Source organism: Schistosoma mansoni, chromosome W, assembly GCF_000237925.1.
Source record: "Schistosoma mansoni strain Puerto Rico chromosome W, complete genome".
In the NCBI taxonomy this organism is placed as follows: Eukaryota; Metazoa; Platyhelminthes; class Trematoda; order Strigeidida; family Schistosomatidae; genus Schistosoma; species Schistosoma mansoni.
The window spans coordinates 6923500-6940921 of NC_031502.1; the positions used below are offsets into that span (position 1 = coordinate 6923500).

Consider the following 17422-nt stretch of genomic DNA (forward strand, 5'->3'; position numbering starts at 1 on the left):
AGTGTTATTTAACAAGGTTGTTTTCCTCGAAATATGGTTGCTGACACCATGCCCAATCCTCCTCCTTTACCCGGCCCTGCGATCGGCAGTAACTCTGGAATAGCTATAGGTGTAGTCCGTGGAGTGCAATTGATTAATACACCTTCGATGTCTTTGACCTCGACATGGACCGATAAACTATTAGATATTCAATGACCTTAATTTCAGATGAATTAGATAGCGCTTAGTGACATTTCACTGGCCCTACAACCCCATATTAGCTATCAATTTTGTAATTACCCTGAGTATTGGATCAACGGTGAAGTCCTGTTTCAAAGAGCGAATGGATAATAAACTTGGTTAATGAAAATGATGAATTTCAAATCTTCATGGAGTAGAAGTTACGGAGGTTTGTATTTCCAAGTATATGCAGCAGGACTGAGGATACTTGATAAGGTTATGTAGTATAAATGGTAATAATCCAATAGTGGAGTACCATTTGAAAATAATGAGCACTGGACAGCTTCTTCGTAATAGTTTAGAGTTCCTCAGTAGTGTATAGCTGCAAGACGAGTAATTGCTACCAGTGCTTAGCCTTAAGAGTACTATTAGATTATTCAGGTTTGTATTCTTAGTTTTAGCCAATTCATGATTTCACATTTAGATTGTATGTTATCATTCGTGGTTTTTGAGTAAGGATGTCTCACGTAAGTAAAACTATCAGTTTGGCCAGTTCAGTAATTCTAATATTTTATCAAAAACTATCCGCTTTTTGATCACACCATGATATCATACAACATAAATAACAAAACTGCTTTAAAATCAATTCGGTTGAAGATAAAGATCCAATTCATACAATACACATTTAATTACATGTTGACCAATAACTTTTTTACAACTTAGGTCGCTAAAAAACTATGAACATCTGGAATTATTAACGGAAACTTACATTTCTTCTTTTTGTTATCGTATCTACGTTGGGAACAGAGTTAATTTTTGTTCAAGTTTTTATGCTTAAGAGGTGACAGGTAAACTGAATCAATTTGCAAAACAATCAAGTAGTATTTTATGATAAGAAACTATTTCATTGAAAATGAAAAACAACCTGTCGATAACAAATGGCACTATCGTACAGAATACATTTATCTGCGTGTTTGAAAAGGAAAATGAATGGGGTTTAGTTATTTATCTTGTGATTATTTAGTTAGTATGCTTACTAAAAGTGTATTATCAAATTTGAATAATTGAAAAAAATTCTAATCTTGTCGTGATTGTGAACCTTTTTTGAACTAACTTACGACTCCATGGACAATATTCTGTCTGGTTAAGATAGGACATTGGTGTTTCCAGGAATAATTCGATTATATATCGGCCTAGTCAAAACAGAGTCATACTTCAAAGTATTCGAGTATAAATCGAATTTAAAATAATTTAAAAGATGCGAAGACTGTCACTAATCATATAGAGAAGCTTGAAATACATATGATCAGGAAAATCTTGTTCAACCTTCTTATCCTATATAGCTTTTTAGGCATAATAGTAGATTATCTCCTCTTTCTACCACATTTTGAACGCAACCTAGAACTCCGATTGCAGCCTTTCTAAGGTTACTAGCCGTTCAAAGCCTGGATAAGGAAGGAGGGTTCCCATGGGGTCAACAACCTTATAACACAGAAAACAAGCTTCCTAAAAACAACTTACTAGAACACAACACGAATCCATTTAAACCCTCCCTCGGAAGTTAAAGGATCTTCATGTAGGAGAATTATAACGCCTCACAGTGAATACCTAGATCCTTCGGAAGTCAGGAGGCCAATGATTCTTCTGGCAATCTGACCGACAATTAATATAGGTACATGGAATGTTCAAAAAATGTGGGAGACTGGAAGGACCAGTCAAACAGCCGCAGAAATGAGGATACCACTTGGAGGTCCTCGGAATAAATTAAACCTATTGTAACCAAGCTGTACAGAAAATATTAGGTTCGGCACCTTAGTGATCCATAATTTGAGTCATTTCACTATACGTCTATAAAGTTAGTCGTTGGAAATTAGTTACGTAATAGATATTAGTTTTACAATTAAATGTTTGTACAAACTAGTTAACAATCCAACGATTATAAGTAAACTAACAGTGTATGCCTATATTTAGTAGTAACCCTAGAAGTAATGGGTAGATAAGACGAATAAACAAATGAACTGATAGTTTATTTGCTAAACACGATTACACGCAAATATCAGTATAGAAAGTAAAATATTGTGAGGATTTGATTAGGTGCAAGTTGAAATGAGATGGTTTTATGATGTGAATTCCCAAGTTTTCCATTATGTATAAGGCGTGTTCAGTGGAAATTTTTATTTAGTTTTAGACGTCACATGTACTATCGACGTAATACTAAATATATATATCTCCACGAGTTATCCAGTCTCCCAGAATATCAGGTGGTCAGATTATGAAATAATGCATTTGAGCAGTTTTTTGCTAATTTCAGAAGTCGGTTCGTTTTAGTATTTAAACAAGTAGTAAATATAAAACAAAAGCTTTTGAAGTGGTAAATCAAATCTTTTCAATACACGGCATTTGTGGAGAATATAAAACTTTTATAGTTCTATTCACTAAGTGATCTTATTTAGATAAGTATTGGAAACCAGAAAGCTAAGATCAATTCAAGATTTAAACAGTGAGAATTCCGCAAGTTTCATAAACCCCAAGGTACTGATAATATGTGTTTATTAATAACTTATTTTTGAAAGAAATTCCTTCAGGTCTACTGAGAAGCTGTGACTAGATGAGTTCAACTGTGTCCGGTGTGAGACAGATACCTACCTTCTGTAATGGAAAATGGTAGCGCAAAGTCAACGAAATTAGATGTGTGTAACAGTAATTTATTGAAGATTTATATATTTTCTTACACAACTCATGATAATTTGTAAGCTGGAAGTAAACAATACAACATTATTATCACTATTATTATTAAACATCAGTAGTAGCATGTATGTATGCATGGAACAGGAATAATTGCATCCGTAATCATATATATATATATATATATATATATATATATATATATATATATATATATATATATATGATAGGTAATAACAAGCAAATCACTGTTAATCTATAGAGAAGTAAAGTACAAGTGTTTTTTCACGCGATGTGTACAGTCAAACAGAGAATAGTTTGACTGCAACTAACTGTAGTAGGATTAGTGAGGATGTAGATAATGATAGTAAAGAAATCAGATAAAATTACTGATCAGTCAACAAATCAATACATGATTATCAATATTGGTAGAAGTAGTAGTAATGGTGACACAAATAATTAACATTTTGAATCAGTCATTGATTGTGATTAGAAAAAAGAACCCAGAAACAAGAATGAGAATTCAATTGAAAATATCAGTAGATGAAAAAAATAGTCCAAATAAACAGAGTGAACTGCTATATATATATATTGGTAATTGAATGACATTTCACAATTTTATTTAACATTTGGCTAGTGGTTTAATAACTTTCATAGAATTACTTATTTCCGAATGAACTTATTCTATCCGAAAACATACGATGTACATTACTATCACTAAATGAATTATGTTTTTCAATATATGAAAACGTGTTATACTGATATCAGCGGGGTGAGGAGCCGTGCCAGAAAAAAGTATCTCAAAGAAAGGAGAACTCTTCTTTTTCGCAAGAAAACATAAGGAGAATAATTTATTTCATATTAATTTACTAACATTGATAAGAGTAGATGTTGTTTTTATTGTTATAATATCCCCAAAATAGTGACGACAACATCAGCAGTGTAATCATTTTTAGAAGAAAAAACTGAATAAAACGCATAAAAAATTTTGCATAAGCACAGTGATCCTAAATACGCAAATAAGATTACAATGTTGATGATAGCCAATAATCACATACTGCAATTAGGAAGAGGTGAGATCCCTGATAGCTTGATTCTTGAGAAGACAAAGAATATGTAGTAAACGCTTTGAATCGATTGTCTTTGGAAGGGAGAAAGGCGATGAAAATCAGAATAACACAACTGTCAAATGACAATGATATTTTGGTTAGCATTTTAAAAGAAATATGAAGGCATCAGAGATCAATAACTGCTTTCTTTCCTTAAACAAAAACAAACCGAAAGAGATAATGAGGAAATAAGCAACCAGTGTTTGAACATACACAAAAGTAGTGGTAGTTCCAGTAGTGATGCAATACTATAATGGGAGTTATAGTCTCAGTTACATAATAATGATTATCATCTTTAATAAAATGGATTTAAACTACTTGTTTGTTGTTGATGCATCATATTATTTCCAGAGCCATCAATAACAGACCATGCACTTGCAGTATTGATTGGTACCATATAGTTGGGTTGTGCTGTTGCGACAGACCCACTAGCAGGATAATATGGTCGAACTTGATAGAACATTGGATTATTCGTTGTGTTAAGATAAGTTGGACCTGGCAGAGGTGCCGGTGTTGGTGCCAATTGATTCAGTGATGGTTTCAATGACTGATTAGGAATAAACGGATTACATGCTGCACCGGTTACAGATTTCGAACCAACAGTGAATGGATTTGTAGAAGCTAATCGATAATAAAAAAAAAATACAAAATAAAATTATGAATTTGACGACAATTGCAACTTAAAATAGCAAAGATTCGAAATGATGAGGTTCGTTGATTAAAAGACGTATATAATATTCACTTTCAGTACTATTTTCACTGATCACTTCATGATAAAGTGTCATGAGTTTTTTCATAAAATATGTAGCGCTTTTTCACATCGGCAAGCAATAGAATAACAGCGAAGTCGCAATAAGTGCTTTCTAAATGATTAATATTTGCCAGAAAACGTTGAACCTAATTGACAGTATTCACATCAACAATTTAAGCAAATACACATGATGTTTTGAAGATAATGATGACCAATTATTTGTTAACAATTTTTAAACGCAGTACATTTTTTTATTGTACTTAGTTTTTGTTGAGCAAAACAGTAATCATTGTATAAGATATTTGGAATAACTTGATAAAAGTATACTAACAGTTTTGTACTCAATATTGGGAGAAGACCCATGATAAACCTGCTGAGATTAAAAAGCGTCTAAACATGTGAGCATAGAAATGAAACAAACCGACCAGTCCTAATCCATATAACCCAGGCAAACTAAAAAAAACTCAGAAATCTGAAACTTAATACGCAAATCTCCTGAAATACTATAAAGACTTTCAGTTTCAGTATAACCAAGGCTTCAAAAAACCTTGGTATACGACCTTGAAGGCTTTGTACAACACTACAAAGGCTGACTTGATATCAACTTTATGAACAGTTTCAACCAAATTTTTCGCAGTGATAACCTTCGCCTTCTCATTGCGTTATCCAAATTTATCAAAGAGAATAATTATTTTAAATTTCTGAAAAGAAGACTCGCTAAACCAATTATTAAAGGGTTAGATGAACTTGTTAACCCCAGGTGCAAAATTATATCGGAACGAGTGAAACTGGAATTTTATAAATCTTGTTTGTCAAATCACATATTCCTAAATCAGTTATGTAAGAACCTTCGTTCAAGTAAATTACAACCAAATATTCCAAATCTTATTCTACTGGCGAAGTCCTATATAGACAAATGCCATGGTAAGTCGATCAGTTTAATTGAACTGCATACTCAAGCATTACCTGTATTAACAGAAATGTCTGTAGTTTGCCATATCAAATTCAGCAATTTTCGTAGTACTGTCATTTAGAAAACGAAAGAAGGGATCAGAAAATAGCTAGAAACAATAATATTCATCTTACTTCTTTCCCAATCAATCCTGATATGCCACTAATTTATCCTCTACAGTACTGTCCGTTCATGAAGAGGAGGCACTTTCTTTGGGTTTTAATTTTTTTGTTCATTTAATACAAATATCTAAATTGACAATCAATGTTCAATTCGAAAACCTCTATGATCAATTGAGTACTTTAGCACCTTCATCCTTGGAAAATCAAAGTTAGTTTAAAACTAAAATAGTGGATATAGTGCACCAGTTTCATTCTCCTGGACCAAAGCAGAGAAGAATATTAACTTCTCACACTTCAAGTCGTTAAAAGAATTGCGAAATAATGCCAATATTATTATAGTCAAACCTGATAAAGGATTTGGTGTTGTTATTATGAATAAGTCCGATTGCAAAAATAAAATGGAATCCATTCTGTGATAAAAGCAAATTTATGGCTGGTGTTGACTCCGATGGATTACGTGAATTAGAAAAGAAAATAAACTCGAATCTGATGAAATTGTTAAACATGAACGCTATTAACAAAGATGAATTTAATTTATTAAAACCTTTGGGTTCGGTGTATCCTAATTTATATGGATTACCAAAAATTCATAAGCCTAATATCCCCTTACGTTCAATTCTATCAATGTGTCCGTCACCTATACACAACTAAAAAATAGCTAACAAAAGTATTAAACCCTATCCGAAATCAATTCTGTAAATATTCCTTGATTGACTCATTTGGATTAATTAAGTATTTAATGGATATAAATGTTAAAACAAAGACAATGCGCTCCATTGATGTGAACACTTTATTTACAAATGTACCTCTTTGGGAAACTATTGGTATTTCATGTGACTGTATCTCATCGAATAACCTCCCATTGCCATTTCCTGTTTAAACTCTTAAAAGCTTATTATTGTTGCATACTGACAATGTAAAATTCACTTTTGAGGGTGAGCACTTTCGACAAATCAATGGCGCAGATATGGGTAGCCCTTTAGGACCGTTGCTGACTTATATGTTTATGGGATATATTGAAAGAACGCGACACAAGTCAAAAGTATATTTCTCTTAATGCGAAGAAAAGAAGATAGCCAGCTTCCTTTTTAGATATACTGAATAGTGGGAGAGATGATAGTTCCATCAAACGTTCTGTATATAGAAAGTCGATATGGACAGGGAAATATCTTAATTTCCATAGTCACTGCTCAATTCATTACAAACGTGGATTATTAAAAGGCTTATTCAATAGAACCAATCGTATTTGTGCTAGAGATACTATTGAATTAGAGACGAAGCTCTCAACTGATACGTTAATGAATAATGGTTATCCATTAAAGTTCATAAACCACTGGAAGGGTTGCAATACGATTAGAACTATGACGCTTCTGGCACCCAAAAAGCGAGTTTACATTATGTTATCGTTCAGGGGCGACTCAAATAGTCTTATGTTGAAACGGAGACTTAAATTAGCCATCAACAGGACATTTTAGGCAGTCCAACTTGTCATTATTCAGAAGACAAGGTCCGTGTTCCACCAAAAACCAAAACAGCACGTTAGCGATTGTGTCATATCCCATTGTATCTATCGATTTACATGTATGTGCGGAATTACGTACATAGGAAGGAACAATCGTGATCTGCAGTTAAGGGTGGCCAAACACATACCCAAATGGCTGCAGAAACAAATGAATTCCAATGGTCAAATAAGATCACATGATAGACAGACATCTTCCTCCATTGCGAAAAATTTGGTTGAGACTGGTCATAAGGTTGACATCAAGTCAGCATTTGTAGTGCCGTACAAAAGCCTTCAAGGACGTATACTAAGGTTTATTGAAGCCTCGACTATACGGAAACTGAAACCTCCTTTATATGTTCAAAAACAATTTTTCATACTGCAAGGACGTCAAAAGATAGTATAAACACTAAAAATACTACCCACTTCGGTATAATCAACATCAACTTCTTCACGTCAAAGCCCTTGAATTAATGGAGTCAAGCCGCACCTTGTTACCATGACGTCGCTAGTAGTGATAGTATTCATAGTATTTATAACGCAAAACTAATTGTTACAACACGGTGAAAAATATTCATTAGAGATATTATTATCAAGTTATTTCTGTATTACATTTTCAAGAAACCTACTAACAATTTTTATTGACAAGTGATTCGTTGCATGGCTCTTTTACATATTTTATGGATTTTTCAGACTTAAAAGAATTAAATTATTAAGTCTACTGCAATACACTTTTAACAACTAATTTATTATCAGTTTAAATGACCGCCGATAGAATAGATAATATAAACTTGAGGTAGTTGAATGTATCAATTCAATTTGTAATATTAATCTACAGTACAATAACAGGAAACCAGCAGTAATTAAATAAAAATGAACTAATGATTCGATAAGTAAATGGAGCTAACTAGGTAACAAATATAGAGACAATTTCCAAAAAAGAAATAAAAGATATAGAATGATACAATATACCTGATCTACAAGAACTGTATTGTATAGTCATGCATACACACACACGCATACACCAATTGAAGTTTGGAGACAGTAAACATGTATAGCTGTTGAGGATATCGAAAAGGAGACAAGAATGATGAATGTTTTAACGATCGTAGTCAGTCAGTTATTAGAATCTGACGTATATGTATATAGATTCAGTTTGTCACACAATAATTGTATAGCGAGATGAAATTGTCAAGACATAAACCCCAGAGTATTATTAGTAGTGACTATTGGTTACGACAATTACATCTATTACAAATTGCGGCCTTGTGTCCTATTAATATATAACGTAATGATACAGCCATTTAGAGAACAGCGACTTATTGGCCGGACTAATGATGCACAAATCCGTACAAGCATTCTAGAGTCTTTAACGGTCCTTCTTCCTGCCTAGCTCTGCCTGTTGAGTCCAGAACACAAATCTCAGCCTCTGCGATATGAATCACGTATTTCAAACATACTAGGTTTATATACAAACCAAACAGACCATAAAATAGAAAATAACATTTGTACAAGATCTAGCCAAAAGTGGCTGTGAATATGGGAGACAGTAATCAATAAACTGAGTATAATTTAGGAGCAGTAAATCGTACAGTAATAGTCTATAGGTCAAAATAAAGCTTGTAATAAGAGGAGTATAGATATACATAATCTAGTTACTGAATAGTTATACAATAAAAATGTACGTATAATACTAGTCCATTAATAATTCTCAGAAGTTACCATTCATGATTTTCGTCGCGATATAACAGTAACACATCTCGTTGTATGGATACACCTAGTCAGCATTCAATCAACAGTTCGAACTACAAAGAACGAGTGAATTTCAAGGACCCAATAAGAGGACATGATAAGCAAACATCTTGAGAAGCATCCAGTGGAGATGGATAATAGGTTCGATATCAAGTCAGCTTTGGAGTTCCGCATAAAAATGCACAGACGCAAATACAAGGTTTCACTGAAGTTTTAGCCATACAAATATTTAAACTACGTTGACGTACTCTGAAATATATTGTTCTTAACTTGAACCTGTCTTGAGAATATTGATTGATAATCTAGATTGGCATGATTTACGCTGTTTCTCTTATTACATTTGTCTACTTTATTCCTGTGTAGGTTCGGGCGTACTGACGATAATTCAATCAGTGCCACCATTTTGAAACACAGAATTTGGTGGCTTAAACATGTACCGTGAATTTCGTCCGAGCGAATTCCACATCATGGGTTTAAAAAAGTGGAGAGGTGGTCAGTGCATGACATGGTGTCATAATATGAAATCAAGCTGTATAGGACTGGCATCTGTTGGTCTTGGAAGAATTGAAACATAATGACTAGAGATGTTATCAGACATGGCTCAGAAGAGAAGCCTGTTACGATCCTTCTGTAACTTTCTTTTAATTTATTCATACAAGTGAGAAGGATTTCTCCAAGTGAAATAATCCTTTCTAGTTGTTTTTTTTTTAAACTAAACTGCTGATCTCATTATTATTATTTCACTCTTATACATTAATTTTTATTCATTTTTGTTCTGTTTTTATTATATTCACTTTCATTTCTATCTCTTCTCATTTTTATTGTGTGGAGAATGTATGTTTTGGCGCCTCTTTGTATGAATATATATATATATATATATATATATATATATATATATAGGTATACTTTGGATCAGTTTATTTAATGTAAGAGACGATTATAAATTTACATGTAAAGTGTATACTACTTAAAAGCCGCACAATAAACAATAATGGTAACGATTAATTAAGAATTATCAAGGCTAAATAAAGAAAAAAAGCTAACTATTCAAGCACCAATTACTTATCATTTGTTTTATTTTTTTCAACCAGACAAGTAGACTTTGCTCTAAGATAGAAAATAGTATCATTTGACAAAAATCACTAAATGATTTTATAATAACACTATTAAAAAGAATAAATGAATCAATTGTAAAATAATAGAAGTACGTGCAGACTGTTAGTGACACGGATAAGTAAATATTCGAAATGTTCATGAGATTGTGAAAATAATCATAAACTTCCAATCAAGTAAAATAAAATAATCGTCTTCAATAATTCTTATATGGTGGAGTTAATCCAGAATTATCAAAAATAACATGTATGATTTCATGTAAGACTCCAAAACGAAAAATACGTATTTTTCAAAGTTGAAATCATGAGTCAATTGAAGCTAGACCACCATCTAAAACCTGGAAGCACTGGACGGCCGTTTCGTCCTATTATGGGACTCCTCAGCAGTACGTATCCATGATCCCGCACTCGCGAGATTCAAACCCAGGACCTACCAGTCTCGAGCCACAGCACTTAACTGATAGACCACTGAGCCGGCATCCAAAGGTGTTAATGTCCAACTTCAACCGATCCACGAATTATGAGCGACCATTCACCAATTGTCTTCAGTGAGTTGTTATCTCACAACAGACGTGGTTGAACTCCACTGGTCACGTACTTGGAGCATTTTATATAGTCAGTGACTTAAACATGTAGTTGTTTAACAAGGGGAGTGGGGGAGCGGTAATTATCCGACATTCAAATAGTCATTTCAATAAGAAACAATAGTTTTACGTGGATACCATATTCAACTAACTAAACCTTGAATAATAATTCTTTTTTCATAGAACTACCAACTAATGTCACTATGAAATTCAAAAAGATACAGGAATTTTCTAACCGGTTAAATATTAAGCTATCTTGGTAACGATGAATAGAATTGATATTTTACGCATAAACCACCTGGTTGCTGGGTAGCAATTAATGCTATGGTCTCTAGTTCTCATTGTTGAGTGAATTCTATGCAACAGAAGTTTGTAACAGGACTTAAAACCAGACGATTTGACATGATAGTGAACTTTGTTAGACAGTAAGCAGTTGGAGGTTACTTGTAATATGACTGAGGAATTTTAGTCAGCACCACAAACTGGCCCCCAAATACCCTGGTACGGCCGAGAGTGAGGAGAGTCTGCTCTCTCTCTCGAAATGCTCTCATATGGCCAGCGAATATATAGCCTCTGCCAGGGAAGTCCTACTCACTGTCTTCTCGTGGCGGGGGTGTTGTTTACGAAATTGAGAGGACGAAAAGCGAATGTCCGGCGCTTCAACTGGGTTGGTGGACACGGAAAGTCCACCTAGGGGAGTTGGAAAACTCTCGTTCCAAACCAATGGTGCACATGGGCTCCAGTATCCTGAGGGAACAAATGGTGTATGAATCAATCGTTGGTCACCGGTTACCATGAGACTGCATCTCCTCACGACGCTCCACTGCCTTGTGGGTCAGGTCTTTAGGTCAAAGGCTCAGGGTGGGGTCCCCTAAGAAAACCACCTGCTTCAGTTCGGGCACTTAACCCTCACACAATTAAAATGAAATGGTGTGGCGCATATATATCTGGTGCTCCCTTGTACCAATATTTGTGTTTAAATAAAATAAAATAATAAAATCACCTCAGTTGAAAAAAGGTCAGCATGATCCTAGTAGTCCATTTGAATGATGAGATGTGTAATGCAACGCTCCAGTAGCTGATGTGTACCAGTCAGCTAGGAAACATAGGTTTAAGGCTTTTTGATAATTTACTCTGGCCGTTTTTTACTTCAATTGATCGACTATTTTGGCAGATTCGTAATGGAGTAATCGTCTGTTTGTTGAATTATTTTAAAATTAAAACCTATTAATTGTTCATTTATCCACACAACATTTTTAAAGCCTCTATAACAAAGGATATAAGATTTGTATTCACAGTCGTTTACATGAACTGAAATAAATACTTAAAGGTTCTATTAAACTGTAGAAAGGATTTTAGTTTACCGCTACTTCGGTATGTTGACAGTCTAATTAATGATAGGCGCACCAGAGACTTCATCTACAAGCTGGTTGGGAATTTAATAAACACTATAAACGCTGTTCCTTCCCAATTAGACTGTTCAAAAACGCTAACTGTGAGTGAATTGCCATTTATTGAATGAGTGTAAAAATAACGCGGTTTTACTTAGAGGTCAGTATAAGGATGGAAAGATAATTTTTTATAGCCGATTTCCACTTCACTTTCACAACTGTTATAGCTTATGAGCGCTCACTAATATCATGTGGCAAAAACACAATCCAGAATATTGATTTCTAAGGCGTAGCTTCTGAGCCAACCAAGACTTATAACTTTGATTTACCGCTAAGTCCTTATTGGTCATCGATACGGTAGCTCCTCTTCCTGCTCTGCCCGTTGAGTCCAGAACAAAGTAACCATCCTCCACTACACTAATATTATATTTCAAGCGTTCGTAGTTTATACACAGACATATTCGACATCACACCATAAAATGGAAAACTACAATTATATGTGATCAAGCCGAGAAGTGACTGTGAATAATAAGCTGGAAACAGATCAACAGTGGTAAATAATATAACAGCAATTAGTTGGTCGAAAGAAAGCCCGTGGTAAAAGGAATTATATATATATATATATATATAATTTAGTTACTTAATACTTATACAATAATAATCCAGGCGGTTACCATTCATTTAATCTTCGTCAGATATAACAATTACCTACACTTTTCCGACTGGTTAGGTTAATCTAGTAACCGATTGCCATAATTTCATAGGTTCGTAGTTCTCATTTGCAAAATTCAAATATGTAGACTTAAAACAAAAGATAGCAGGATTTTTCGTACAGTTAAAAACATGATTTTCAAGAACTGTCGTCTAATCAAGAACGTCATCTGGGACGTAAGAGCCGAGTTACTAAACTTTCAGCTAGTACTTCAGAAGTTCATACCGCACTCAAACTACATTGCTTTAGGCAAACGAATAGTCCTCATACAAACAGTATATGGCTTAAAGTCTACTACATAAGCCTGTACTTGGCGAGTGAGTTGTATTATGTTTAGACCTTCCATGAAAGTTGCCATTGGTCAACAAGATGTATCTAAAGTGTCAGGGGAGCGCATGCATCGTATGAAATTCTAACCTTTGTTACCGATATCACAATTACAAAAGATTACCATCACCGAGCTATTCAAATCGAGACTGATCTCCATACTATAAATAAATTGATAGAGTTCGATCAGGACAACGAACTTGATAATCCTGAGTTCACATATGAGGAGATATTTGAATATACGTAAAAGCGTACAGATAAAAAAAAGACAGAACGATTAATTTACATATGACTATACTCTGAATACTTAACATTTTAAAATGCATAGATTGAAAATAGTTCAATTCATCGAATCCAAACAACTTAATGAAATTATATGTGAATAACTCATAAACACTAATAACTAATATGGTTGACAAGATTATATAAGGAAGATTTAACGACTGAAAAATTTTAGGAAGAAAATGCGTTTATAATAACCTAAAATTACGGAGAGCTTTGATCAAAGATGAGCTCTAACACGAAGATTAAGTACAAATCTCATACATCACACTATGAAGTCACAGGTAATAAATGTATGTGGAGAAGGAGGTAAGTACCACTCAAGTGTTTAGATAAAGATAGATGAAGTAAGAGTATTGACTGCCACTAAACCTATAAAATTTAAGAAATCAGACATATAAACAGATTGGTACCAATAAAACAACTTTGCAAGAAATTACCTGGATTTTTTTCATCAACTTTTCCAAGTCAACTAAATTCTGATGTTCACCTAAAAAGTCGGCAGGAGTTCGTTTACGTACGGTCTGTTGTTCTTGCTGTTGTTGTTCTGTAGTTAAAGATGTTTGTGCATTTTGAAAAGAAGTGGACTGCTGTTGAAACTGTTGCGGAAAATGATCATTAATATTATTTGAAATTCCATCCAAATCAAAATGCCCATTGTTATTATTGAGATTACTACCATTGTTAGTATGATGATGTTGGCTAGAAATAACTGATTCAGTGTTTGTATTAGAAGTGGACGGTAAAGTAGCACCTAAAGTTGATTCCAAATTCCATATTTCATCAGAAGTACTTGTTGTAGAATATGTTGGAATATTTGGGTGATCTATTGAAAATATAGAAAGTTTAAAATATATTGCAACTCATTTACAAAGTACAGGTTTTTATGTAGTTGACTTTCAACCCCATTGCTTGTGCAGTGTCCAGCGATACTGTCCGGCCCAGATCGACTAAACTATTTGAAGTATACTTCAAGTATGAAACCTATGGATCTAAATATTTGAATCCTTTAACTACCAAACTACTGATTTCAAAATAATATTAATTAATATAGTATAATATTTTGCAGAATAGTGATATGTTTCTGACTGATACTAACATTTATTTGAAAAGTGAAACAATGACTGAGTATTAGGTGATGTAAACGTGATACCTAGCTAAAAAGTAATCTATCCGTTAGAATCCCCAACGATTTACATTATTACAGAAAGTCCTAGAAATAAATGTTACTTCTAAGAAGGTATATTGGCAGTACGTTCAAAAATTGGGAGGTTTCAACCGATTACTTGCTTAAATATGTCGGCAATCGGAGATACAATTTTATGGTAATGTCGGGTGTCCTTATCTAGATGGCTTAATAATAAACCTCTCGTTATCGTTCACAACAAAATCGTCATCAGTGGTTACTTGCAAATCAGAAAACTTTGCTAAAAGCATCCACTTGAGCTACAGATGATCTCCGTCACTTCGATATAGTCTTACATATTACTACCAAATATTATTATAACCGATCACATAATTGTCATACGAATTAATTGATGAAAACGAATACACAATCGAGGACAGTACCCATAAAATGTCGGAGTTCTCACTGTAGGCTTTTTCATACAGTCAAGTGAAATATGAGTTTGTTACTTAATTATGAAATCAATTGTAAATATAAAGGGCTGCACACCTGTGTTTTCGGTACTTTCCTGGACTACAGCTAGCGTATAGTTGAAGAGGTTAAAATTAGACCAAAGGCGCGTCTTAGACTTCAATGTTAGCCAAAACGATACGAAAACGTCTTACCAGTAGGCAATATTGAAGCAACAATTGTTTCCAATTAGATCATCATCAGACTTTAATATACGAAAATATTAGACCAATCAAGGCAACTTGAGTTAATAATCACAATGAAATAAAATACGTCACCGAGTATAATAGTTAAAAGTACAATTTGATAGTGGGAAGACAGGTGTACTGATAGTAGTAAGAATATTAAATTACGATAACAAAAGTCTTATCAAACATTAAAATCATTACGTAATACGAAGTATGTGAATAATTAGATAGTGAAGAATACAAACGGAGAGAGGCGGAAAATTACAAACAAATGATAACAAAATAATAATAATAATAATAATAATAATAATAATGTCATTTGTTAAGTTATGTCCGGCCATGGAAGGGATAGGGGGGTTATAAATTTCTTCTGTACACATAAATTGGAGTGAAATGTACGAATTCCTATGGCTTCAGCTATATGAAAGAGACGGGAACGAACTCCGTCGGGAAATGATGGAGGTACACGATAGATCACTCGAAATGATTTCGATTTATCTACATTATGACCAATATCAATTAGATGTGCCAAGATAGAATTGCGTATTGTTTTTATCCCAAACCATGCCGGTAGATGTTCACTCATTGTCCGGACGTTCCATGTACATATTAAAATTGTTGCTCTGGCTGTTAGAAGGGGCATCGGCCTTGTGACTTCCGAAGAAGATCAGCTTTAATCTTGAGGCATCATAATTCTTCCTTCAACTCGGAGGACAGAGTTTAAATGGGTTAAATCGTTTATTCTGGTTATTGTTTTTTGGCAAGGTTGTTTTCCTCGGGATATGGTTGCTGACACTATGCCCAATCCTCCTCCTTTACCCGGCCTTGGGACCGGCAGTAACCCTAGAAGAGCTACAGGTTATTTTGATATATTTGTCAGAATGGTTGATTTCTACTTAGATTTCACTATGGTGACTTATCTATAATTTATACAAATTAACTATTGTCTAATCTAATCTGAATTTTAATCGTAAGTCGGATATTGTGTAACTGTGTGCATAACGTGATCTATCTAGTGATCTGTTATCCAGTATGTTGATTTAGTGCCGCGTCTAGTATTGAGCTTAATTATCTAGCATCATGAACTATTGATCCTGCTGGTCGTATTATCTCGTACCCAGTAACAAAGAGGTAGGATCACAAGTATAGATCCTAATTTTTTCATGTCACTCGGCAATCAAGTACAAATTCATTTAGTCAGCCCTAAGAAACATCAAATATATGGTGTTTATTGGTATTAAGTGGCGGTGGAAGTAAGTTTTCAGCCTGTAAACTAAATACGTAGGAGTTGAGTGTTTCAATTAATAAAGCATGACACTATCAAATAAGTTGTACGTATACGGAACGAGTTATATGTATCATTTAATAAAACAATAAATTTTAAATAAAAGTATGCAGTAAAAATCAGTTACTTTTCGGGCTCCAAGGGTCATCAATAGGGATAAGTGGAAATGTTGACTGTGGTATACTGGTATTATTAAATGATGTGGGTGGAGATGATAATGTATTATTATTATTTAACGAATTGCTCGGAACTGCTAAAGGAGCAGACCATGGATCCGGTAAATGAGCTGGTGCAACTGACAAAGAAGTATCGACTAAATTGAATAATCCACCACTAGGAGCACAACTTGGTGGTTCAAAGGCACTACTAGATCCAGAAGGAATATTGGAAGCTGAATGTTTACCTGATTTATCCTTCTATATTAAATAGTGAAAACATGATAACATAATAAATCATTTAGTTCAATGATTTAAAGAAATTTAATTAACTTGATGATAGGTTGAGTTACAAACATGACTTCAGTCAAATAATCTATGAGATACAAGGAAACTTGTGCATCCAAATACAGGAAAGAATTACTGTTAATTATATAACGCTTAAATATTCCAAGTTTATCCGCCAAGGATTTCCGTCAGTCCAATCGAAATAGATTCTGGCACAGATGTACTTAACCCAGGATGTCAAAACATATTAGGACGACGAAATTAACCTAATAAAATGAATAGTACGTGAGTTAACATAATGTGGTAGCAATGATAATAAAAACGACTGAACATTGATAACATGGTTCAAAAAGACAAAATAGTACGGGTATGTACAAAGAAATAATGAAATTCAAGATTGAGACGAAGATAAGGAGTGAATACATCTGTGT

General features: G+C 33.8%; 1 protein-coding gene across 1 annotated transcript in view; it reads right to left on the reverse strand.

Moving 5' to 3' along the window:
* Positions 1–3958: 3958 nt before the first annotated feature.
* The window catches only part of Smp_031100 (putative liquid facets), a gene marked incomplete at its 5' end in the record, with an annotated part of 28815 nt that continues 15351 nt past the window's right edge, over positions 3959–17422 (reverse strand). The window contains 3 exons of the mRNA XM_018800054.1: positions 3959–4574; positions 13843–14265; positions 16676–16964. Of these exons, the coding sequence (XP_018653905.1) occupies positions 4249–4574; positions 13843–14265; positions 16676–16964 (1038 nt within the window). The 3' untranslated portion in view covers positions 3959–4248. The remainder of the gene's footprint in view (positions 4575–13842; positions 14266–16675; positions 16965–17422) is intronic.